The sequence below is a fragment of the Neovison vison genome, chromosome 12 (assembly GCF_020171115.1).
Source record: "Neovison vison isolate M4711 chromosome 12, ASM_NN_V1, whole genome shotgun sequence".
In the NCBI taxonomy this organism is placed as follows: domain Eukaryota; kingdom Metazoa; phylum Chordata; class Mammalia; order Carnivora; family Mustelidae; genus Neogale; species Neogale vison.
This window is the reverse complement of record NC_058102.1, coordinates 21,247,903-21,275,640: the sequence shown is the minus strand read 5'-3', so window position 1 is coordinate 21,275,640 and position 27,738 is coordinate 21,247,903. Positions and strand designations below refer to the sequence as shown.

The window sequence follows — 27,738 nt, the reverse complement described above, 5'->3', positions numbered from 1 at the left end:
CTGAGCCACCCAGGCGCCCCACCATGTATCTATTTTAAATGGAGTGATTTTAAGTGTGAATGATGGACTTTGATCAGACCCCTATAATTTGACTCATATCCTGTAGAGATACTTCTGGTCTCTACTCATTTAAGCTTCCATATACCTATTTTTCATTCTCATTTATTCTTGATGACACTTGCGAGTCATTATTTTTCTGTCTTATCAGCCAAAACAATTCTGCTGAATGGCTGCAAGATAAAAACTAAATCACCTCACTGTACTCTCCTAATCTCCATAATGCACAAGTATTTCTTCACTAAATGAGCAAATATTTTTTCATATACACAGTAAAGAATTAAGAATGAGAAATTTTACTGGGGCGCCTGGGTGGCTCAGTGGGTTAAGCCGCTGCCTTCGGCTTGGGTCATGATCTCAGGGTCCTGGGATCGAGTCCCGCATCGGGCTCTCTGCTCAGCAGGGAGCCTGCTTCCTCCTCTCTCTCTGCCTGCCTCTCTGCCTACCTGTGATCTCTCTCTGTCAAATAAATAAATAAAATCTTTTAAAAAAAAAAAGAATGAGAAATTTTACTTAACATTGTTTAGTATAACTTGTAAGGAATAAATTGACTTTTGATTGATGACATAAGCAAATTGAAAATAAAATCTAATTTGTAAGTTTTTATATACTGCCTTTTTGTCTAAATGGTTTCAAACCTTTTAAGACCCAGTTAATTCTTCTTGGTGATTTAGTGATATGTTTTCTTCTAAGGCCAAAAAATTATCACACATGTTTTATTATACAAATAGAAAAAAAGACATTAAGCAGATTTCGTATTTTTCCTAAGTTTCAAAATTTCAGACCTGACAAAACTATAGTGTTAGCAATATATATGCTAAATTTCAATATTGTAACAGTAACATGAATTCCCCTCCACTATACAGTGATTCATTAGATAATATCTAATGGTTGATAAAAACTATCAAGCTTACATTTTTACTTCCTGTTATCTTAATTTTTGTATTTCTCAAAAAAGACAGCCAAAAATTTAAAAATTGCGAATTATAATTTAATGAAGAAACGAGTGTTTTAAAAACATAAATTAGTGCCTTAGTTTCTATATCCTGTGTAATTCCAGCTTTTAGTATTTTACATTTTTTAAAAGATTTTATTTATTTATTTGACACAGAGAGATTACAAGTAGGCAGAGAAACAGGCAGAGGGGGAGGGGGAAGCAGGCCCCCCACTGAGCAGAGAGTCGGATGGCGGGCCTCGATCCCAAGTCCCAGGACCCTGAGATCATGACCTAACCTGAAGGCAGAGGCTTAACCCACTGAGCCACCTAGGCGCCTAGTATTTTACATTTTCTAAAAGTAAACTTAGCATAGCTCAAAATTTACTTTCCTGGGATGCCTGGGTGGCTTAGTCGGTTAAGTGTCTGCTTTCGGCTCAGGTCCTGGGGTGGAACCGCGTATCAGGCTTCTTGCTCAGCAGAGAGCCTGCTTCTCCCTCTGCCTGCTGCTCTCCCTGCTTTGCTTGCTCAGGCCCTCTTTCTCTCTTTCCCTCTGACAAATAAATAAATTAAATATTTTAAAAAATTTACTTTTAGCATCTCTAGGCACAAGCTGAAATGAGATTGTTTGTACTTTAAGGAATTAGGCACAACTGATCCTGGGTATTAGTCAATTTGTCAAAATTTAAAACTATTTCAGCCACTACTCTTTTGGCCTTATTTCCATTTTGTTTAGCTGATAGGACTGTCAGATCTTGACAGCCACAACACCATATGTTACAACCAAAGCCAGATGACATTTTGGCATTGTAGCAGTTTTATGAAGAGATGTGGCAATTTTCTATTTTGTGATGGTTTGAGATAAATCAACTATAAGTTCAGATATTAAAAATTCTAAAGAAAACAGTATGGCAAATTTCTCCATTCCCCATCTTTTCCTTACCCTATGGACTCAAAGAGTCTGACCCTTGAAATAACTACCACCACCTACTTTCCTATGGTCCATCTCCTCTCATTTCAACTGAGAGGTAAAACTTAATACCTAAAAAATATCCTTGATACCTTATCCACTCATTTTATTCTTTCAATGTATTTACTGAGCACCTACTATGTACTAAACATGTATGAAGCATAAGGAATCCAAAATTGAACAGACAACAAAAACACAGTTCCTGTCCTCATGGAGTTTATAGTCTAGAGTCTACATTAACCAAATATGTATAATTACAAAGATGTTCAATGCTAAGTAGAGGTGTGTGTTCATGTGATAATATACAACAGTGGATCTTACTACGTGACTGAAATTAAGGAATCCTTCCCTGAGGAAGTGATGAATAAACTAAGATCTGAAATACAAATAAGAATTCAACTCGGCCATGAATAGGGGAAGGTATTTCAGGCCAAAGGAACATGAACAAAGGCTCCTTTGGTAGAAGCAGCAGTTTAATTCTCACTTATTCTATAGACTTCAAGTGCAATGAAGTACCAATTAGTAACTGAAACATGGTGTACAATGAGGCTAAGCAGCAGTAATAGCAACTAACCTCTACTGAATGTTTTTATTTTTTTTTAAGATTTTATTTATTTGATGGAGAGAGACACCAGAGAGCACAAGCAGGAGACATGGTAGAGGGAGAGAGAAGGAAGCAGGCTCCCCACTGAGCAGGGAGCCTGATGTGGGGCTCAATCCCAAGATCCTGGGATCATGACCCAAACGAAGGCAGACAATTAACTGAGTCACCCAGGTGCCCCTATTGAGTGTTTTTAAAATTCTGTGCGAGCCACTGTTTTAATATTTTGAGACATTAACTCTTTTAATGCTCAGAATTATACTAAAAAGTAAATACTGGCTCTAACATATAGGTCACATAAATATTTTTGTTTTCCTGTTAAGAGCAAGAAAAAGGCATTACAATGTCTCAAGGGGTGAGACAGGGGTAGGTGGGTTGCCTTCATTAAAACTGCACTTCAAAAGAGAATTCTGCCTGCAGTAGGGTGGATCAGAGGAGGGCCATAGTAGCTGTAGGAAGAAGAGTTAGGAGGCAACTGCAGTAAAGCAGATAAATGGTGCTGATTATAGTCAGGGAGATGGGGAGAAGCGGAAAGATGCAGACACATTTGAGAGGTGACAGGACCTGGTAAAAAACTGACGGAGGGGGGTGGGAAGAGTTCGGGAAAGTGTTTAAGAGTAGTTCTAGATTACTAGTTTGGGAACCAGGGTGATAGTGGTACCATTCACGGAAATAGGAAATGCCTTGATTAGAGTGTAGGTTAAAAATAAACTTGAAGTCAAACTCCTATAGGGACAAATATCAAACAACTACAATAAAAATCCAGAAAGGAGTTTCTGGTTAATATTCCACATGTATTTTTGTGCAATCACACATAGCCATTCCTACATCGCTTAAATTAAAATAACACTTCATCAAAACTAATGTCACATGGTGGTCTTTTGAAATTCCAGGACAAAATGAGAAAAGAAAAAAATACAAAATACCAAGAAAATGTTTATGATGTACACAAAATTAAAAGGCAAAACATGATTACCATTTCCTTCCCTGATCACTAACATCTCTGCTAGAGATTTAGGGGAAAAAAAAAATCAAAATATGGCAACTTTTTTTTCTAATTTATGGTCATTAAATAACTGGTAAGTTTATCATAGGGTTATTCCTATACTTCTCACACTGAAAAAGGTTGGCGATAACATAAACAAAAATTCTCCCATTATAGTTTGAAAAAATATACGCACATCACACACACAATTAAAAATATATTGATCTTTAAAAGAAAAACAGACAAAAGAAAATAAGGGATTCCTCTCTCCACCTCTGGCAAAATCTGTGAATTAATGAGGAAGGTAAAATAAAAGCATATAACTGGGATCTAAATCAAAAGGTCACATTAGTGTGAATATTTCAGTCAAATCACTTGTTCATTTTAAGCCTTAGGGTTTGTTTTTTTAGTATATGTGCTGCCGAAGCGAGCACCTTAGGGTTTGTTTTTTTTTAACTTCTAATATATGAGTAATACCTACCTCCCAGATTTGTTGTGAGAATTACATGAGATGTTTTTCAAAGTGCTTTATGAATTTTAAATCTCTATAAAAATAGTACTCACTATAAATTTTAAAAAATCCAACAAAGCATACAAGAATGCTCAGATCCATGTTAATTATCTCTACTGTTTATGTACTTTTCTTGAGAAGGCCAAGTAAACTGAAAAGGAATAAGTAAAACATTCAGCTTCTGTAAATGCTAAATAATCATACCATAAATTTAAAACTTCTATGGAGCAAAGGGGTCAATCCTGAGAAACTGTCAGATCTGAAGATATTAATGTCCATCAATCCTGCTTTTCTATAAGAGGCTGTTTTGTTGAATACTTATCTACAAATCAAAAGCACTCTAAACTATGGATATGAGCTATGTTTTAAATCCTTAACTAGACCTCTGCTTTTAATCTAAGACTATATAGTTTTAGGTTAACATGGTTTAATGTGATTTTTAAAATACTGAGGGTAAAAAAAAAAAAAAAAAAGTAATTTAATTTGTTCTTTGTTGTAACCTTAGCTCCCAAAACAGGGTCTGTACTATTAAATAATGAAAATGGATGTTACAGAAGGGGGAAAAAAAAAAAAGCCAGTATTATTTTCAGTGAAATCTAAATCACCCCAACACTTAATGTAAATGAAAGATGTATTTTCATCTAAGTATTCAGATACAGGGATGGCTGTATAAGTCATGCCTAACAAGCAAAGCACCATAAAGTATCATAATGTTGTTTAAAATTTTCAAGTATCTTAAAGAAAGAGTAGTCTGAGCTGTTTCATGTTATAGCTTGGATATATTTGTTTTAAGAATGTTAATTTTAAAATAGACCCACTTAATTCTATCAGAAATATATTGTAAATCTTTAAAAATGTCGGTTTCTTAAACACTCATAAACTTATTTCGTAACGCATGATTTTCTCTCTTGTGTTGGTTTCAACCTTAACAATCCCTAGAAAATAGAATTCAAAGTTTACCAATTATTCTTATTATAGAAGATAGTATTTATGTCACATACACTTTTAATCAAAACTAGCTTTATAAATACAGTATGTGCAAACATCTACCTAATGGTACTACAAGAATGGTATGAAATTATTTTATGTATATGAAAAAAAATTCTCTGAAAACATTCCCCTCCTTAAACAGAGAAAAGATAAATAATATAAATAGTACTAATTAAAATTTTTATAGTTACAAATGCTGCCAAATTTAGGATTGTTAAATTACTCTTTTACTTCTAACAGTAACTGTTTAAAGGAATGTACAAGTAATATTTTTTAAATCAGTTGGCCATATACTGTAATGTTTTGCTTTTTACAGTTTGTGCTTTTTATTTTTACATTTGTATGATCCTTTTAGTTGAAAATTATTATCTTTAACTTATACAGTTTATTCATCATTTTAAATGATTTCTTTTTCACACTCTCAAGTTACCTTGTAAGATCAGGAGGGTGATGATTTTCAAATCTTTGAACCCAGTCAATATAATTTATTAACTTGATTGGACTTTTCCACAGTAATTAAATAATTATAGATTTAAGTACATAATTCTAATAACATTTAAAATGTAAGCCTCCTTTTAAATTACATTAGCCCTAAAAGCATTTGAATCTTTGTAAATAATAGTAAATTATTAACAAATAGTGATAAATAAAATCAGCAATCTGTGAGAACACAACAGATTTCTATTTTTCTTTTTAAAAAGTGCCTATATTGTGATATCAAAATTAGGAAATGACATCTTTCCATCAGGCATGTGATTACTGTACAGTATTTGTTGACTTCCCTCTATCACACCAGTTTAAAAGAGTTTGATTAAACCCCAAAACACAAACCGAAGATTGTAATGCCGTACCTAATACCTTCCAAACTGGCTTTGGAACAGTCTACTACTTCATCACATTGTATTTTATTTTATTGTCTTTTCATGAAAAGGGAAGTCTTTCACTAACTGGCAACATAACATTATAAATATAACCTCCCTACTCCACAGCTCTAATTTGAATTTTTGACTGCCACTCCTGCTATTCAACTGTCATCTTCTTTATATGATGAAGAAGAGCATCTTTTTCCAAGTGAGCCTCTGCAAGAGCCATTTTCGCTTTGGCCAATTCCTGTTTAAGAGATTCATTCTCTTCCATGAGCTGAAATGATAAATTTGGAAAATAAGAGAATTTAATCATTTTAAGAAAATACAGACTATTCACATAGCATCTAAAGGTGTGACACATGGGGAAGTAAAAATACCCAATGCTGGAGAGAGTGACTTAAGCTGAAATTGCTTGGAGAAGCACTTTAAAATGTTCATAAGTTTTGACTCAGCAATTTAAAACAAGAATTCACTCCTAATTTCTAAATCTATTGGTGGTTTTGTTTAATTTCAGTTTCTCTGGACATCTCTGTGGTTTACACACTGCTCACCTTGCTCCTCCTTCCTAAGCCTCTCTCTTTTGACTTTCACGCCTCAGCTGTTTCAAGTTTATCTCTTTCCACCTACAGACATTTCTTCTCTTCCTCTGCTGCTTATGAACCCTTAAATTTTACTACACCGTTAGATTCCATAATTGGTCATCTTATCACTTGAGTCACTCTCTTAGATGATCTCATCTACTCCAATGGCTTTATCACATAACTTGATCCAGCACGAACCTCTGTCTTGAGCTACAGAGCCATATTCTGAATATCTCTGACCTATATTAAGAATATTCTCTTTAAATATTTTCATCTAGATGGCCAAAAGATCAAGATTAAGACTCAGCTCAGGGGTTCCTGGGTAGCTCAGTCATTAAGTGTTTGCCTTCGGCTCATGTCATGATCCTAGGGTCCTGGGATTTTGCCCCACATTAGGCTCCCTGCTTGGCAGGAAGCCTGCTTTTCCCTCTCCTACTCCTCTGCTTGTGTTTCCTTTCTCGCTGTGTTTCTCACTGTCAAATAAATAAATGAAATCTTTAAAAAAAAGAAAAGACTCAGTTCAAGTATATTATCCTCTTGGAACTATTCCCTAAACCCTAACCATGAAGATTTAATGATAAAAATAAGAACTTTCTCCCCCCCAAAATACATTTATACAAATATATTAATATATATACATTTAACTTCAAAGAATTCTCAGACTTCTTTTCTTTCTTTCTAAAAGATTTTATTTATTCAACAGACCGCGAGAGATCAGAAGTAGGTAGAGAGACAGGCAGAGAGAGAGAGGGGGAAGCAGGCTCCCTGCTGAGCAGAGAGGCAGATGCGGGGCTTGATCCCAGGGCCCTGAGATCATGACCTGAACTGAAGGAAGAGGCTTAACCCATTGAGCCACCCAGGCGCCCCTCTCAAACTTTTTAGTCCCAGCCTAAGAATTCCTGCCTTATAGACCAAGTTGGGTATTTCCCTATATTTCTCCAGTCTCCAACACAACACTTGATATGGTATGTTATGACCTCAAATTACACACCCCCAACTTTCCTACTAGACTTTTGAGTTTCATGATAGGGATGATACATTGTTCAATTTTACATTCTTAGCTCAAAGTTGACATCCAAAAAATCCTGGTGAACAGATGAATGAACTCATTCTTTGTTCTACCATAAAGAATTAATTTTAAAGCCTCTGCCTTCAGCTCAGGTCATGATCTCAGGGTTCTGGGATCGAGCCCCGCATCGGGCTCTCTGCTCGGCAGGGAGCCTGCTTCCCTCTCTCTCTGCCTGCTTGTGATCTCTCTCTCTCCCTGTCAAATAAATAAAGAATTAAAATTCTACTACATATTGTAATAACAAGAAGAACAGCTCAAATGTTAAAATATTAACAAATATTAAGAGGAAGGATAAGAAATGACAGTATATTCACAACCATGTTACTCTGCCATTAACAATAAATATGAAGCATATGTAGCAATATGGAAAAGTATTTGTTAAACCATGTTAAGTTAACAAAATATAGTGTATTACTAGAATAGTAATTGTTTTGAAAGATTTTAGAAGAGCCTGAGAGGAAAAGCTTTTAAAAATATATTGATAGCACTGCAGAAAGTCAGACTGTATTAAAGTTGTTTAAAAATATTTTCCAATTCTGGGACGCCTGGGTGGCTCAGTTGGTTGGACGACTGCCTTCGGCTCAGGTCATGATCCCGGAGTCCCGGGATCGAGTCCCACATCAGGCTCCCAGCTCCATGGAGAGTCTGCTTCACTCTCTGACCTTCTCCTTGCTCATGCTCTCTCTCACTGTCTATCTCTCAAATAAATAAATAAATAAAATATTAAAAAAAAATATTTTCCAATTCTGAAATATTACAATACTTTTGCAAAGTTAACAATTAAGACGAAAAAATAATTATGCTCCAGGAATCTTTTCCAGATTCCAAGAAGTAGTACTCTCCTAGACTACAACCTCTGTGAAGACGGAACATCCCAGTCTCATTCAACACTATTTCTATAGCATCTAACACAGTGCCTAGGCAAACACTCATAAACAAGCACTCAAGAAACATTATTCAAATAAGTAAATAAATAATGTTTTAACGTTTTCATATCTAATATTTTAATTGCCCAAACTGAATGAGAATAAATTAATTTTCCTATTACCTGTTCCCTAGTAAAGTCAAAGCAGCATTCAGGAAAGTTAACTGACTGAGAAGGCCAAGGAACCTCTGGACTCGTCTGAGTGGCTTGAGTGACACTGTGTTGTTTCTTCAGATCATACTTTTCACTGGTAAGCAGCAGTGAGTCACTTTTGACTTTTTTTTTCAAATCATTTCCAGTGTTAAGCATCTGAGAATCTGATCAAACAAACAAAATGCTCAAATAACATTGTAAAATATATGATAAATACTAAGTTCTATTGTTAAAAAATACTTTAAAAAATATATCTCTATTAGTATGAAGACATTATTATTAAACAGAAAAGCAATAAAATCAATAAACAAAAAATCTTGTTTACTGAAAAGATAAACAAAGTCAACGAAAGTTTAAACTGACAAAAAAAAAAAAAAGAAATTACCAGAATCAGAAATTAAAAAGGTTACATTACTATCAATCTTACAGAAATAAAAATGACTTAAAGAAATACTATGAACAATTGTATGCCAATAAATTAGATAACTTACATGAAACAGAATAACTACCAAACTACTAAAATGGACTCAAAAAGAAATGGACAATGCAAATATACATATAGCAAATAAAGAGGTTGAAATAAGAATAAAAAAAACTGACCACAAAGAAAAGTCCGGGCCCAGGGGGCATCAATGGTGAATTATATCAAAGGTTTAAATAACAATTAATTACAAATCTTTACAAACTTTTCTAAAAATTGAGGAGAAGCATTTCTGAATTCATTATGTGAAGCCAGACAAAGAAATCACAAGAAAACTAAAATCAATATCCTTAGAAATATGAACATAAAAATCCTCAACAAAATATTAGCAAACTGAACCCAGCAATGTATATAAAAAATTAGATACCATGGTCAAGTGAAATTTATCCCAGGAATATAAGAGTAATTTAATATCCAAAAGTCAATTAATGTAACACATCACATCAATACAATAAAACAAGAGCCACATGATCATCTCAATAGATGCAAAAAAAATTTAATAAAATCAACACTTTCCCATGAAAAAAACACTCTGCAGACAAGGAACAGAAGGAAACTTCCTCAACTTGATACAGATCATCTACAAAAAACCCACAGTTAATACCATACTTAATGGTAAGAAACTGAATGTTTTCCCACTAAGATCAGGAATAAGACAAAGATATTTGTTCTCAACATTTTTACTCAACCTTGTCCCAGAGGTTCTAGCCAATGCAATTAGGCAAACAAAGTAAAAGGAATCCTGATTAGAAAAGATAAAATGAAACTATCTTTATTCACAGACGACATGATCTTGTATATAGAAAAAAAAAAAAAACAACAACTAAAGAGTCCACTAAAAAACTCTTAGAACTAACAAATGATTTCAGACTTCCTTGCAAGATACAAAGTCAATATACAAAAATCAACTGTTAATTCTAAATACTTGCAATAAACAATCAAAACTGAAATTCAGAAACAATTTATTTAAAATGTCATCAAAAGGAATAAAATACTTAAAAATAAATTTAACAAAAGAAAGTATAAAATTTATGCTCAGAAAACTACAAGTTTTCAGTAGTCTCTTTGACATCAGCCACAGCAATGTTTTTCTAGATAAGTCTTCTGAGGCAAGGGTATCAAAAGCAAAAATAAACTATTGGGACTACATCAAAATAAAAAGTTTCTGCACAGCAAAGGAAACAATCAACAAAACTAAAAGGCATCCTAGGGAATGGGAAAAGATTTATTTATTTACTTATTATTTATTTATTTGAGAGAGAGCAAGCAAGTGTATGAGCAGCGGAGGGAGGGCAGCAGGGGCAAAGGGAGAGGGAGAATATCAAGCAGACTGTGCACTAAGCATGGAGCCAGAGGTGGGGCTCGATCTCACCACTCTGAGATCATGACCTGAGCTGAAACCAAAAGTAGGACACCTAACCAACTGTGCCACTCAGGTACCCTTAGGAGAAGATATTGCAAATGACATTGCCGATAAAGGGTTAGTATCCAAAAAATATAAAGAAGTGATACAACCCAACACCCAAAATCCAAATAATCCAATGAAAAAATGGCAGAAGAAATGAACTGAACAGATATTTCTTCAAAGAAGACATTCAGATGGCCAAGAGACACATGAAAAGATGCCCAACGTCACTCACCATTATCATGGAAATGCAAACCAAAACTATAATGAGATATCACCTCATACCTGTCAGAATGGCTAAAATCAAACACACAAGAAACAGTAAGTGTTGAGGATGTAGAGAAAAAGAAACACTGTACACTGATGGAGATAATGCAAACTGGTGCAGCCAATGTGGAAAATGGTATGGAAGTTTCTCAAAAAGTTAAAAATAGAACTAGCCTTTGACCCAGTAATCACAGTACTGGGTATCTACCCCCCAAAATACAAAAATACTAATTCAAAGGGATGCATGTACTACTAATAAGTTTATTGAAACATTATTTACAACAGCCAAACTATGGAAGCAGCCCTAATGTCCACAGATAGATGAATGGATAAAGAAGATGTGGTCTATACTAGAATGGAATATTATTAGCAGTAAAAAAGAATGAAATCTTGCCATTTGCAATGACACAGCTAAAGCTAGACAGTATAATGCTCAACAAAATAAGTCACTCAAAGACAAATGCCATGCAATCTCACATATACGTGGAATTTAAGAAACAAAACAAATGAGCAAATAAAAAAAGAGAGACTGACAAACCAAGAAACAAACACTTGAGTGTACAGAACAAACTGATGGCTACCACAGGATGGGGTGAAATAGGTGATGGGGCTTCAAGAATACACTTATCATAATAAAAAAAATAAACAAACCCAAAACTATTATGATAAACACTTCATACCCACAAATGTCTATAATCAAAAAGTCATTTAATCATGACTGTTGGCAAACACGTGAAGTTGGCACCCTCAAACACTGGTAAATATGCAGAATGATGCAGCCACTTTGGAAAATAGTCTAGCAATTCCTCAGATTATTAAAAATTTACCATATGTCCCAATAATTCTATTCTTAGATATATACCCAAGAGAAACAAACTTATACTATAGCAGTATAATTCATAATAACCAAAAAGCAAAAATGACTCAAATGTCCATTAAGCAATGGCTGGATAAACAAAATGCAGTGTGCCCCATATAACAAATATTATATTATTTGGCCATACAAAGGAATGAAATACTAATATACACAACACTAATGAATTTAGAAAATATCAAGAAAAAGAAGTCACAAAAGACAATAATATTGTGTGATTTCACTTTTATGAAGTATCCAGGATGGGCAAATCTATTGAGATGAAAAGTAAAGTAGTGGTTGCCTATAGCAGGAGAAGGATTAGGGAGAGACTGCTGGTAGGGATGGGGTTTTTGTTTAGGGTGAAGAAAATGTTCTAAAACTGTGGTGATGATTGTACTATTTGTGAGCATACTAAATACCACTGAGTTATGTATTTTAATTGGATGAATGGTATGGTATGTGAATTATATCTCAAAAATGTTTTTATTAAAAAATAATTATAAAACACAAAGCAGTGAGTATCTTCACACATCAACATATTTTCTTACTTTTTGGATTACACATAGAGCACTTTGGTTGCCAGGGAATAGAAGCCCAACTCAAAAAACTTGCTTTTAAAAAAGAAAATGCACCTAAAACTAATGTAACATTATGTGCCAACTCTGCTTCAATTGGAAAAAAAAAAAAAGTTTTAAATAAAAAAAGGAAGAATATTTGACTTGAACAGGGAGTCTAAGTGATGGTGCATTCAGTCATGGCTGGATACTGGGGTTCATAAAATGTCCTCAGGACTGTCATTTTAGGAACCTATTTCTTAAGTCCACGTTTCCTTTCCTTTGTGTTGGACCAGTTACATGATGGCAAAGGTGGTTACCGGTGACCCCCAAATGAGTAAGCTCTACAGCCTGTGACCCTTTCTCTCTCACTGTCCTTATCAATTCACCAAAAAGACTCAACACTTGGGTCACAGTCAACACGTGTCACTATGTCCCAAAGGCTGAAGTCTTTTGATTGGTCAAGCTATACCTTATTCCCACTTTTGTGATAGGGTCACATGATTATCAGTCCACCAAAATAACATGAAATCAGTGAACGGCAGTTTGCCAAATCAAATTATATTGAGTGGACTGAAGAGTAGTATCTGCTTAACATAGTATTCTCCTTAAAAAGATTCCAAGATGTGGATAAAGTAAAAAACAAACATTTTTTAAAGCTTTAAATTTTTAAAGCTTTAAATTTTACTGCCAAATTACCCTCCATGAAGATTCTCTCAATTTTACCCCTATTCTGTATATATATAGATAGACAGATTACATTATCTATGGAATAGTTCTATCTACATGGTTAAGTGCCATCAAGTTCAGTTTTGGTCTGTTCTTGGCTTCATTTTACAGTGGTCTCAAATCAGAAACTATTTTTTATAATACTGTCTTGGATCGATTATGTTCTTAGTAGTATAAGTAGAAAAAAACTACAAAAATTGTTGTACTGGTTCAGACTAGCATACCATTCAGCTTGGTATTGACTATAAGAGAAACCTAAACACTATGCCATGGGAAAGCCAAGTTCTCCAGTCTTTCAACCATAAAAAACTAGTAATTTAGTAATTTATAACATACTTTCATTCTCAAACTTTTAAAGGAACAAAACTTCTTTTAAAATGAAATCTGACCTGGAATGCTAATATAAACTAAAGATAAGAGTTGGGTTACATTGACTATAGTTAGGATAGTAGAGGACCCAGGACTTAATTCTATTTAGCTTACATCCCACTACTCATGGGATACTAATAATAATGAAAAAAACACTAAGTAGTTCTGAAATCCATTTATTTCAATCATTGTGAGATGGAATGAGGAGAGAAATGGGTAGGAGAGGGAGAGAAGGGAAGAGGAAGACATATGCGGAGAGGGGAAAAAAGGAATGAGATAGAGGAGGCGGAAGAGAGATGGAGAGTGGAGAAGGCAGGGGAGGAAGGATGGGAAGAAAGAGGGATGTATGGGGTGAGGGGAAATAAAGAGGGAGGGTATTTAGGGAGGAGGAGACAGGAAGAGAAAAGGAAGAGGGAAAAAAGGAAGGAAAAGGGAAAGGGGCAGCAGGAAGAATGGAAAGAGAGGGGAAGACAGAAAAACTGTGACTGAAGCGGGTGACTGGAGTCTGTTACAGTAGAAAGGCCTATTTCCTTTTATTTGCTTTAAAAGCGTTTCTTCCAAGTTTTTAGGACAAATTTTCATGAACAAATCTATGCCATTCACAGAGGAAATGTGCAGTATCTTACAGTAACCTACTTATCCCCCAGCACAGGCTCCTCCAACTTAAAGAAGTTACCTGCCACGTCTAAACTTAAATTTCTTCATTTGCAAAACAGAGGTGATAAGAATACTTGCCTCAATTATCTCAAAGGGTCTGTAAGAATGAAATTAGTTAATACTTAATGTAAAAGAACGTTATAAATTGGCAAGCATTATTCAAATATTAATCATTAATAATACCACAGTAGGTATTGATAAATATTTGACTTTTAAATACAGACTTTACTAGTTATTTGTTTATTCCAATAGAAGATTTCTATTCATTTTTCTTCTCTGGTCTCTTCTTCTCTGGACTCTTCAGAGTTTAGGTTTTACACAGTTCACCAGGTTTCATAACCTTCCCAGTTAGGAACCATTACAGCAATAATTCTAGGAAAGTGAACGGCAGAGTTTCTTATCACAGACCTTTAAATGTACAGTACCACTCCCCTACAGCATTCTGATAAAATCTAGTAGTCCCTTCCTCACAATCCTTTTGGTTGAGAACCAGTGCCAAAATAGCTATTGCTCCCGATGGGAGTATGCCAAGCCCCACCTGTACTGGGTTGGAAAAATGCTGTGAGCCAGTATACTACTATTAAAAGTAATTAATAATACCATATATACATGGCATGGTATATACACATACATCACATACATATATACACTCACCAACAAACATTTCCTTTTTCTCTTATTAGTAGTCTTATTAATATCTAATTAGTCATATTTCACTGGAACAAGAAATAAACTGTAGTTTAGTGATGTAATTTTTTGAAAAATTATAAGTCTCTCTAATTTAAAGCAGTTATTTAAAAACTGCTAATTGTATTTAAGAATGTCCCAAGAAAGTGTGAAGTACTATGATAAGCAGCAAAATAGGTACGAAAGCACTTATTCCTTTATGATTAGACCTTATTTAATCACATTAGAGCAGCTGCTAGTGTACCTCAGAAAAAAACTCAAAGAACAGGAAGAAATGAAGAACAGCATCAGGTAAGCTGCCATTACTTTATCACAGCAACAAACACCTACAACTAATTTTGAAATAGCTACCAATAAGATTCTTTTCAATTCTCTTCCTTGCTAAATACATCTGCTTCAGGGGAGGAAAAAACCCAGCATAGCTTACCATTCCTTAAAGAGCTGTTTGAGAAAGTCAGGCCATTCAAATCATCCCCCAATGCCTTTGTAACTTCTAAGCAGCACATAAAATTGTTAATAGTGATTTATTATGTCTGGTGTATTAGTTTAAGTCATATTTATAATACATTACCATACTAGCTATATGGGTGATATACTAGGCTATGTGTTACATTATATACTTCATGCACTGAAGACTAATGCAATTAATTTCCACATCATAAGAAAAATAACACAACATCAGTCATCAAATATTAACAATCTACTTCATGACACTGCTTTTAGGAACACATTAAAATAAAATATGATACACTCTATATAAAAACAAAGCATATCTGTTTAGGTTTAAAATATGCTCTTTCCAGTGCCAATGGAAAAAAAACTTTAAAATAAATTATCTTGGAGTTTGTACAATGCTAATATCCTGAGTAACACAACATACTTTTCCATCATCCCAATAAGTTTCTGAAAGGTATATCTACAATAATTTACATGTATGAGAGCTGCGGTTTAAATTCATATAGTACTCTGAGTCTTGATATTTTGATGCCTGAGTTCTCACACTTTGAGTTTATATTTTTTAAAAATCTAGGATATGCCTTTTCTTCTAACATGTCATCACTACCTAAACTGCTTTGCTGAAAAGATCCAAATAAGCGTCAATTTAAAGACATTAAGAAAAAAATATTCATAAAATATAATACATTTAATGAAGATCAGCTTCTAGTTTTCCAAAATGTAGAAATGAGGTAAATATATGTGAGACATGACATAATGAAAAAATAAAAAGATATTATCTTGCCTTCATTAGGGTAGACTAATAATTCAGATGTGGTTTTTTTTGAAACTCACACTTTTTTAAAAAATACTTTTTTATAAACATATAATGTATCATTAGCCCTAGGGGTACAGGTCTGTGAATCGCCAGGTTTACACACTTCACAGCACTCACCATAGCACATACCTGCCCCAAAGTCCATAACCCAACCACCGTCTCCCAACACCCCCCTCCGGCAACCTTCAGTTTGTTTTGTGAGATTAAGAGTTTCTTATGGTTTGTCTCCCTCCTGATCCCATCTTGTTTCATTTACTCTTTTCCTACCCCCCAAACCCCCCACATTGCATCTCCACTTCCTTATATCAGGGATATCATATGATAGTTGTCTTTCTCCAATTAACTTATTTCACTAAGCGTAATACCCTCTGGTTCCATCCACATTGTTGCAAATGGCAAGATTTCATTTCTTTTGATGGCTGCATAGTATTCCATTGTATAGATATACACCACATCTTCTTTATCCATTAATCTGTTGATGGACTTCTAGGTTCTTTCCATAGTTTGGCTATTGTGGACATTCCTGCTATAAACATTCGGGTGCACGTGCCCCTTCGGATCACTACATTTTTATCTTTAGGGTAAATACACAGTAGTGCAATTGCTGGGTCGTAGGGTAGCTCTATTTTCAAATTTTTGAGGAACCTCCATGCTGTTTTCCAGCATGGTTGCACCAGCTTGCATTCCCACCAACAGTGGAGGAGGGTTCCCCTTTCTCCGCATCCGAGCCAGTATCTGTCATTTTCTGACTTGTTAATTTCAGGCATTCTGACTGGTGTGAGGTGGTATCTCACTGTGGTTTTGATTTGTATTTCCCTGATGCCGAGTGAACACACAACTTTTTAGAAGACAAATGCAAACAGAATTTCCATACTGAAATGATCTTCATGCAAATATATATCTTTGCCTGATCAGTGATTTGCTTTTGCCTTTAACTAATGCATTAAAATACAGTATGCAATTGGCAAAATATATACCTAACTGTAAAACATAGATAAGAAATGAAGGAGAAAACACTCAAGTGGAGAAATTTCAAAGCACCTTGATTTTTTCTGTTTATTTAATTGAAAAAAAAATATTTTTTAAGTGAACTCTACATCCAACATGGAGCTTGAACTCACAATCCCAAGATCAAAAGTCACATAAAACACCTAGATTTTTAAATCAGATTTTATTCATCAAATTGATACTTAATTCTATTTCTCCAATATGTGTATGCAAGTGCATTTTTCCAGGTATTATAAACCTCTTATATACAACAATATTGTGTTTGTTTTCTTTAGCAAACTGTAATTATTTGGTAAGTAAGGTTATGCATTTAGGGATGGCAGAAATACCAAGAATCAATCTTGAGTAACAGAATTTTAGAGTGGGGAAGCCTTAGAAATAATCTAATCTCACTCCATTGCCAATAATTCCCCAAGAACTACTTCAAGGATGTCTTAAAAGCTATCAATTTATCATTATTTAATATAATATTAAAATCAATATTTTATTTTCTGCTGCTCTTTCCTGTTAATGACAAACCCAATTTCATTCAAAGGAGAGAAATGGTCTGCACGTTGTTATATTTCCTTGAGATTCAATAAACAGAAGTTTCATAGGCATTTAAAGTTACCTGTTTTTGAACCCAAATACATACTCATATAGACACATGCACATATACATGTATAAACACATATATACATAAAATTAGAGCTGTTAAACATGTTATTCCAATTCCCCGTAACTGATTTTTATGTACTTATTTCCTAAATATTTTTAAATGTACTCTGAAGAATGTTAAATTTTCTCAATAAAATTATAGTTTCTTAAGATATGATTCCAAACAGGTTTGCTCTATATTTTTCAATTATGTTGTTCGATGGATCAAGGTTTATGAATGGTGTGTATTTTCGGAGGTCTTTTATCAATATGAAATCTTTCTTTGGGGCCAACACCTTTAAGAGGCACTTCACCAAAGAAAATATACAGATGGCAAATAAGCATATGAGAAGATGCTCTACATCATATACCATCAGGGAAATAAATGCATATTAAAACAACTTACCACTAAATAATGATTTAGAATGGCCAAAATGCAGAACACACAACAAATGCTAGAGAGGATGTGGAGCAGTAAGAACTCTCATTCACTGCTGGTGTGAATATGAAATGATACAGCCACTTTCTTACAAAATTAAACATACTCTTATCATAATGCCCAGCAATCACATTCCTTGGTATTTACACAAGGGAGCTGAAAACGTCCACAAAAAAACCTGCACATGGATGTGTATAGTAGTTTTATTTACAACTACCTAAAACTGGAAGAAACCTCAATGTTCCTGCATAGGTGAGTGGATAAATAAACACATACAATTACTCAGCTCTAAAAAGAAAACAGCTATTAAGCCTTGAAAAAAAATGGAGGAATCTTTAATGTATATTACTAAATGAAAAAAGCCAATCTAGGAAGGCTACATAACAGATGATTCCAAGTATATGACATTCTGGAAAAAGTAAAACTACAGAGACAGTAATAACACTGAGGCTGGGGTGGGGAGGGAGGATAAACACGCAGAGTACAGAGGATTTTCAGGGCAATGAAACTATTCTGTACATTACTGTACTGGTGGATACAGATCACTATAAGTTTATCCAAACTTACAAACAATGTATAACACCAAGAATGTCTGTAATGTAAACTATGGACTTTGAGTGATGATGTGTCAACCAATCATAACACAAGTAACTCAGATGGGAGGCTATGCATCTGTGGGGGCAGCAGGTATACAGGAAATCTCTATACTGCCCACTCAGTTTTGCTATAAACATAAAAATGCTCTAAAAAATAAACTCTAAAAAACACCTCTCTGTCCCATTCTCTACATTTAGTTTTAACTTTAATGTTATCTAATACTCACTTCCTTTTTCCTAGCCTTTGGTATATATTTTTTTCCACCACCTATTTTCAGTGCTTTTGTCATTTTATTTAGGAGGACTATCTTCTTGCCACACATACTTGGAATTTTTTCTCCTAACACTATCTTAGTGCCTCTGTATTTTAACAAAGGAATTTAAACCATTCAAATTTACTACACTGTCTTCATTGCTATATTCTAATGTTTTCTACTTACCACCATGCTTCCTTTTTATTCCATTTTTAATTTTCTGCCTTTTGTTAGATATTTTTTTAAGATTTATTTATTTGAGAGAGATAGAGTAAGTGAGAGAGAGCACAAGAAGGGGGAAGGGCAGAGGAGGAGGGAAGACCCCCCACCTCCAAGCAGAGAGCCTAACATGGGGCTCGATCCCAGGACCCTGGGATCATGACCTGAGCCAAAGGCAGGGTCTTAACCTACTGAGCCACCCAGGCGCCCTAATTTTTCATTTTAACTAAGCAATTCTTTCCATTAAAAAAAAAAAATTTGTCCTTGGGCAACAGGGTGGCTCAGATGGTTAAGCATCTGCCTTCGGCTCGGGTCATGATCCTGGGGTTCTGGGATTGAGTCCCAGGGAGCCTGCTTCTCCCTCTGCCTCTGCTTCTCTCTGTCTCTCATGAATAAATCTTTAAAAATAAAAAATAAAAAAACCTGTCCTTATTTTTGCCTTTAAAATAAAAGTTAAGGTTCATATTATTTTCCCACAGAACTCTGAATATATTACTTAACTTAAATAATTCACATGGCCCATTTATCCAGTTAGAGCGTGACCCATAGGTTTTCAGTATGCTCACCAACAGTAACACCATCACCATGATCAATTTAAGAACTTTTTTTTAAAAAAAGATTTATTTATTTATCTAAGAGAGAGAGAGAGAAAGAGAGTGAACAATCAGAGAGAGGGACAGAAGGAGCAGACTTCCTGCTAAGCAGGGAGTCCAGCACAGGGATAGATCCCAAGATTCTGAGATCATGACCTGAGCCAAAGGCAGACAACCAACTGAACACCCCAGGTGGCCAGAAGATTTTCATCACCCTCAAAATCCACCATACCTATTAGCAGTCTCTCCCCATTCCTTTCCATCCTACCCACAAGCCCTAGGCAACCACTAACTTAGTTTCTGTCTTTACAGATTTGCCTCCTCTGGGCATTTCATGTAAATGGAATCATATAATATGTGGTCTTTCATGAATGGCTTCCTTCATTTAGCAAAATGTTTTCAAAGATTCCATGCTGTAACATGTATTAGTACTTTATTCTTTTTATTACTGAACAAATAATCCATTATATGGATATATCACATTTTCCTTGTCCATTCATAGCATGATACTTGGGTTGTTTCCACTTCTGGGCTATTTATTATGAATACTGTCCTTGTCAACATCAACATTTGTGTACAAGTTTTTGAGTGGACCTCTGTTTTTACTTGAGTGGAAGTGCTGGGTCATAAGTAATGGTTTAACTTTCTAAGCTACTGCCAAATTATTTCCCAAGCACCCACACCATTTTACCAGCCCAGCAATGTAGGAGGGTTCCAATTTCTGCACATACTCCCACCACTTGTTATCATCTTTCTGATTAGTCATCTTAGTGGGTTTGAAGTGTTATCTCATTGTGGTTTTGATTTACATTTCTATAATGGCTAATGATGTCAAGCATTTTTCCATGTGCTTTTGGCCAGCCATTTTTATATATTCATCAGAAAATTATCTGTTCAAATCTTTGCCTATTTTAAAATTGGGTTATTTATCTTTTTCAGTTTCTGTTCATTTGTTTTTCAAGGAACAATTAATAACAATGTAGATAACATATACTTATCTAACACAGTATTTTTTTTTTTTTTAATCACTGAAGCTAAAGCAAAACATCCTGTTCACTGGGTAAAAAGGGCCTGCTTAATGTGTATACACTGCAGTACAATATAAAAAATACAAACTAATTATAATTTCAGAACTTCAGAATTTGAGTGTTAGCATTCCCTTTTTTTCACATGGGAAAAGAAAATACTTTTGAAAATCATTTGAGGGGCACCTGGATGGCTCAGCTGGTTCAGCAGCTGCCTTCAGCTCAGGTCATGCTCCTGGAGTCCCAGGATCAAGCCTCTCATTGGGCTCCCTGCTCAGCATGGAGTCTGCTTCACCCTCTGCCCCTCACCTTGCTTTTACTCTCTCTCAAATAAATTTTAAAAAATCTTAAAAAAGAAAAAGAAGAAAGAAAATCACTTGAAGCTTGGAAAAATTCCACAGCTATATTCTTAGGATCACTGTGTAGGGTCTTTATGATTCATATGAGACAAGGGGAGCTTCGAATCAACATTTCAGGGAAGACATTCCAGTCCGCATGATCTCATCAGTCAGGAGAATGTTGTTGGCAATCGGTGCAGAAGCAACGTAGCTGTCTCTTTACAAAATAGTTACCCCATATGCCTACTTTAGCTGCTACCATTGGCTCACCTGTGTTCAAGTTCACACCCACAAGTCGACCTGATTCTGAACTTTAACATTTCCCGAAGGTCAAAACCAGAGTTCTGAGCAAGAATAATGAGCAGTGCTTGGAATAATGAGCAGTGCATCAGCAAATGCTTGAACTCCCAAGCTGGACCTTCTTCATTACACTGGACTTATATTTAATCTGGCTTCTGTTTGTCATTACTACTTCACTGCACCAGTACCTGGAACTACACAGCCATCATCAATAGCATTTTTTTTTTTAAAGACTTTATTTATTTATTTGAGAGAGAGAGACAGTGAGAGAGAGCATGAGCGAGGAGAAGGTCAGAGAGCGAAGCAGACTCCCCATGGAGCTGGGAGCCTGATGTGGGACTCGATCCCGGGACTCCAGGATCACACCCTGAGCCGAAGGCAGTCGTCCAACCAACTGAGCCACCCAGGCGTCCCCATCAATAGCATTTTTAACAGCCCTCAAACCGTCTCCTATTGCATCTTTGCTCTGAGTGAGTGTGTGCTTATTTGGCCCTTTGACCAACAGTGTGACAGACTGAGGATTGTTATATTTCTATTCTCCAATGTATACTAATAGACAAGTCCTGCATGTCCCAAACAATCAAGATTTAGGTCATTAAAAGAATTTAGAGCTACTCCACCACAAGTGAGACTCAGCCTTTCCATATTCCTCCTTTTAGGTCTACACAGAGCTACTATGCTTTTTTTGGCAATAGCTTCTAAGGAAAAGGGGTCAATTCCCTTTGGATTAATAACAAAAAATCCTTTATCTGAATCACTCAGACTTCCTTTTCCATTTCTTTTATTTTTTTAACTCGATCTTCAATGAAGTTTCTTTGGCTTTTACAAGCTTCTCTCTTCTGCACGCTTGTAAAAAAAAAGAAGCTAGAATTCACTTTTATTTTTTCATATTCTAATGACACATTGCATATGAGGATATACGCATTTTCTACTTTTTTCATATCAGGATGCCATGCCCCATGGTCCAAAACAAAACCTCCGTTTAAGCTTGTATTCGTCTCAGATTTATGTTCACCTCTATGATCTCAAATATGAAGAGGTCAATAGGTTCATCTTGTTGGTTTTTTTTTTTTTTAAGATTTTATTTATTTATTTGACAGACAGAGATCACAAGTCGTCAGAGAGGCAGGCAGAGAGAGAGGGGGAAGCAGGCTCCCTGCTGAGCAGAGAGCCCGATGCGGGGCTCCATCCCAGGACCCTGGGATCATGACCTGAGCCAAAGGCAGAGGCTTTAACCCACTGAGCCACCCAGGCGCCCCAGGTTCATCTTGTTTTTTAAGGCCAAAATGGAGTCCACCTCAGCCTCTGTTAAGACATCAGCAAATTCAGCATGCACTTTAGCATGTAGAGATGTTCTGGCCACATCTCTAAGTATTTCCCTGTCCATTTCTTTGCTTGCTTTGACTTTTCCTAAAACTGAAGTACCTTTTCCTTTACAGCTTCATATTCGTCTATTATTATCCTGGGATGAAGACTTTCAGAAATCTAGCCCTTGAATGATCAGGACACTGGAAGTGTAACCATCACCAGTTATGTCATCCTGGGCTGTTACTACTTTGACTATTGAGGAGGCTGCTGGGTGTTGAATTTGCATTTCATAAAACATCACACTGCCATCTTTAGTAAGCTTAATGTCTCCAGCACCAGAAACAAACATCTTCATGGTGCCATTAGACCCCGGGTGGGTCCTCAGCACATCCTGCAGCCTCTGGGCCACACTGATGTTGACAGCCATGGCCTCCTGGGCTCAGGCCACCTTGGTCACTTCAGAGTCTTCAGAGCCACCACAGCTAATCAGCACAGGAAGAGGAGAAGACCCGGCATGCAGAATGCCCCAAAATATCTCCTTATCTTTTCCAGTTTTGCATTAGAAGAGTTCTTTATATAGTCTGGATACCAGGCCCTTACCAGATATATGACATAAATATTTCTTCCATCCTGTGGGCTGTCTTTTCATGTTCCTGATAGTATCATTTGAGGCACAGAAGTTTTAAATTCTGATGAAGTCCAATTCATCTACACTTTTCTTTTGTTATTTATGCTTTTGGTGTGGTATCTAAGAAGGCTTTCTAAGCCAGGGCCATTAAGATTTATTCTTATGTCTTCTTTTAAGAGTTTTACATAATTTTATCTCTTACTTTAAGATTTCTGATCCACAAAGAGTACATTTTTGTGGATGATATAAGGAAGAGGTCTAACTTCAATCATATGTATATCATGTAGTTTTAGCACCATTTGTGGAAAAGGCTATTCTTTCCCACATTGAATTATCTTGGCACCACTGTCAAAAATCAGTTAATTATAAATTTAAGAGTTTATTTCTGGTCTCTTAATTCTATTCCATTCCAATAGGTTTTATAAAACTCCTTTTCCACTCAATTAGCTAGAGTATATTTCTTGCTTACAATCATGACTACTGGGGCGCCTGGGTGGTTCAATCGTTAAGTGTCTGCCTTTGGCTCGGATCGTGTTCCTGGGGTCCTGGGATTGAGCCCTGCATGAAGATCCCTGCTTGGCAGGAAGCCTACTTTCGTCTCTCACTCCCCCTGCTTGTGTTCCCTCTCTTGCTGTGTCTCTCTCTGTCAAGTGAATAAATAAAATCTTTAAAACAACAACAAGAACAAACATGACTACTGCCTGTTTATAATCATCAAATGTTTGAGTACTGTTGGATGTATGCTTAACCCATTTTCTTGACTACGGTTGGTTTTTTTTGATGTGCCATAATGACAGGCCGTGATTGGGTGGGAGGAAGAGGTTGCTGGGGTGAGAGATACCAAATTTTGTCAAAAGGACATAACACAATCATTCCCTTCGAGGGGCCTGGCAGCAGCAAAATCTATCCTCCATGTTTAAGTGAAAACCTCCCTGAAGTCTGCTATTTGGTTGAAGCACAGGAAAGGGTCCCAAAAAGAAGTGCCAACATTGTTCACCCTATTGTCTCAGGGATCTATTCTAATTTCAGCACTCTTTTCGGAAGATTTCTCCAAATATATATACATTTATAAACAGGAACTATGAGTAAACAATCAGCATATAAATTATTTAATTTTAAATTTCAGCAGGAATTCAATTACAATGGTTTTCATATATATACCTCTGATATGAAAAGAGCCATCATCATTTCTCTCCACCACAAGATGGTCAATATGAACGGTTACAGGAGCTGGTTCAAGGGATATTGTACTACTACGAGGACTGTCGTCCTACAGAAAGGAGAAACAACATCAGCACATTGTTAGTGAAGTAAATAATAAAATTAATCATTTCCTTAACAAATGTTACTTCAGTCAATATTTTTAATGAGTTAGAAATTAATCTTTATATACTTCAGTTGATAGTGAAAAATTGCCTATTCTATTTCTTTGTTTTTCTAATTCCTAAGAAGGATCTCTTCATCATTCCCCCACAAAGACTACAAATGCACAAATGCATTTCAATAAATGCTAGTAGAGTATATACTGTAGAGATGACATATTCCTGGACATGAATCAAAGTCCAGGTAAGCAAAGTAAACATTTACAACATGAAAACATAAAAATACTTATTAACATACTTTTAAATTAATTTTTGTGTTAGAAACTTGTATCTTCATTGGCATCACTGTTGCAACAGTTTCATCTTCCAAAAAATGTTGAATATTAGTAAGAGAAGATGTAAAAAACTCAGTGCTAAAGTTTTCTATATGGCATTGCAGAAATCCATTTTTTTCTGCAAGCAAAGAGTGTATTACAGCACCAGGCCCACTCTCAAATCTCAGAGTAATCTCAGGAGAGGATTTGGAATGAATTATAGATTTATGATCTGAACCTACAGAAAAAGAACACATAAAAATTATAACTTATAGCACTATTCAGAAGGGTCACTCTCAATTATTTGTCATTAAGACATTATTGTCATATTGTACAATGTCGAAGCAATAATATCTTAAAGTTTTAATATTTACCTTTCATTTAAGTAATATTTACAGTACATGTATAGTATACCATACACAACCCTAACTTCAATTTTTATAGATGACCTTCCACTGAAGTAATGTTGACTTGTCTATATATTCTATTTCTTTGGTACCATGCAAACATATGCCAAGATATAAATCTGATATGATGCATACCTAAGAGACTTACAATCCATCTTAGTATATATCTATCTATACATCTATAAGATAATGGACAACTGTAATAAAGAAAAAATGATGACATTTAGAGTGATTCTTAAGCCATCTCTCAAGAAGTAACAAAAGTCTGAGGTTTTGCACTTTTCTCATTAAAATTAGGTCCTTAAATAATTAGAACAGGAAATAGACAAGACCTCATTAAAATGCCTCTACTAGAAGACAATTTTAAAACTGAAATTTTAGCAAAGGATATATATAAATATATAGCAAATAAATACACACACACACACACACACACACATATATATACAAATTTATATTTATATAACTATGCCTTGGCCTTATTCCAAAAAAGAATCTGAGGTGGCTTACAGAGATGAAACACTGAATTCAAAAAAAATTTTAAAATTTCAATATAGCACCCACAGAATATCTGATTTTAAGAAACAAGTTTTCAATGCAACCATTTAAGTGAACTGACCCTCATAGTAAGTATTTTGTTTATAATACCTAGCTCCAAAAAGAACAGGAGGCAACACGTTTATGGCATAATTATATAAAAAATAAGTAAGCAATGGAAAAGGATAAAAGAGAAATGGATAGATAGCAAGATTAATAACTCTAAACACATTATTTACTTTTCTGTGCCACAAGTGAACCAAAAATGAACTTTCTAGCAGCAAAGAGAAAGATATGATCAGTTCCACAATTCACAGAGCCCCATGAGTTAAAAACAAACTAAATGTTCTGGAAAAGTGAAACTTTTTCAGTTACTGAAGTATCAAATTTATCAGTCTCAGTGGTCTTAAGAAGACCCTACTAATTAAATTCATGATGGGGAGATGTTTATTTTCCCTCAGCATGGATGTGAATGCTTCAGTCTTAGAGAAGTCAAATGTGACAAATGTAAACATATTTGTGAAGGGAAGGGGATGTAAGAAAATAAATATACTTATATTTATGTACCAAGGACAGATCTCCACACACAACCCATAATGGAGAGTTGTTTTTGTAACTTTATTTCAGGTACAGAATGATGTTTAATCAATGTTAGTACTACAGATAAACATTCAAAATAAATAAATAATATAGATACAAGAAAGAGTTCAAATAAAATTCTAAAGAATTTTTTTAACAATTAAGAACTCAGATTTTTTTTAAAAATGAAAGGTAAAACAGCCACAAATTGATAATGGTCAGTGTTCTTTTCCTATATCAAGACAAACAAGAGTTAATTAATTTGTCTGTTTAATAATAAGAGCAATCAGGAACAACTTGGTAAATGTGATTTTGTTCTGGCTTTTATCTACTTATCTACTATCTGTATTAGAGACAGAGAGAAAGAGATACCCACTCACTCTAAGGACCTGAGAGCCAGAAATAATTTCAAACAAAAACAGTATTTACTTGGAGGAGAGATCTTAGTCAAAACTCATTCCTCTCTTCTACCTTTTATGCCATGAAACTATTACATAAAGGTCTTCCTATTAGAGAACTCCAAAATCCATACATTATAGAAAACCAAAAACAAACAAAGCAAAAACAACTTTGCAATTTTAATTGGTCATGTCAGTAACAGCAGACATAAACCGCAGATCAATCCTTGTTCATATGGCTTATCATTTGAAATGTTCAAACTAAACTATTTTTTTTCTCCCTTTCCTTTTATCCCATTTCCCTTTGCTCCTTTCTTTTCCTTTGTTTTCTTCCTTTTTGTTTTTAGTTTATCCATAACAGCCAACTGAGACAGTTGAGAAAAATAAGGCATTAGTACTGACTATACAACCCATACATACTAGGTATTTCAAAATGATTTCTTCAGTCAGGAACAACACGAAACAAACTAAAAAGACATGGTACTAAGTGACCCATAAAAATAAGCAAAAACTGAGCAACTGGACATAATTTAAGAGTGCACAATTTGAAGAGTGTTTGGGTTGGGAACAGAAGAGTCTAGGTTTTGAAATTTCTTTTGTCCACTATGAAACCTTTCCAGTTATATATTTAGCTTCCTCTATTGTACAAAATTCTTGCAATTTTTTAACAGATACATTATAAACTGCAAGGCCTATACATAGAAAAAAGCCAGGAGACAATTTTTTCTATGATGCTGGTTTAAAGACAAATGGCACATTTACCTGCAATTCCCAGATGTGAGGTGATAGATACTTATTTGATATCATGCAGGACTATGTATTTCAACATGTTATGTATCAGATTTAGCATTCTGTATATATAGCAAAGAAAAATATTACAGCTCAGTGACTTTTTAAAGACTTAAAAAATTGAACAT

At 35.0% G+C, this 27,738-nt stretch overlaps 1 protein-coding gene and 1 pseudogene across 3 annotated transcripts in view; both read right to left on the bottom strand.

The window, feature by feature from the left end:
* Nucleotides 1-3,335: 3,335 nt before the first annotated feature.
* The window catches only part of UHRF1BP1L (UHRF1 binding protein 1 like), a 108,135-nt gene continuing 83,732 nt past the window's right edge, over nt 3,336-27,738 (bottom strand). For 2 of the 3 annotated variants that reach the window (XM_044228340.1, XM_044228341.1), the window contains 4 exons: nt 24,885-25,138; nt 24,426-24,534; nt 8,613-8,806; nt 3,336-6,188 (listed from right to left, as the gene is read on the bottom strand). In XM_044228340.1, the coding sequence (XP_044084275.1) occupies nt 6,069-6,188; nt 8,613-8,806; nt 24,426-24,534; nt 24,885-25,138 (677 nt within the window). In that variant the 3' untranslated portion in view covers nt 3,336-6,068. Of the gene's footprint in view, nt 6,189-8,612; nt 8,807-24,425; nt 24,535-24,884; nt 25,139-27,738 lie in introns of those variants that run through there. The other variant, XM_044228342.1, reaches the window with a different exon arrangement.
* LOC122892164 lies at nt 21,117-23,081 on the bottom strand (annotated as a pseudogene).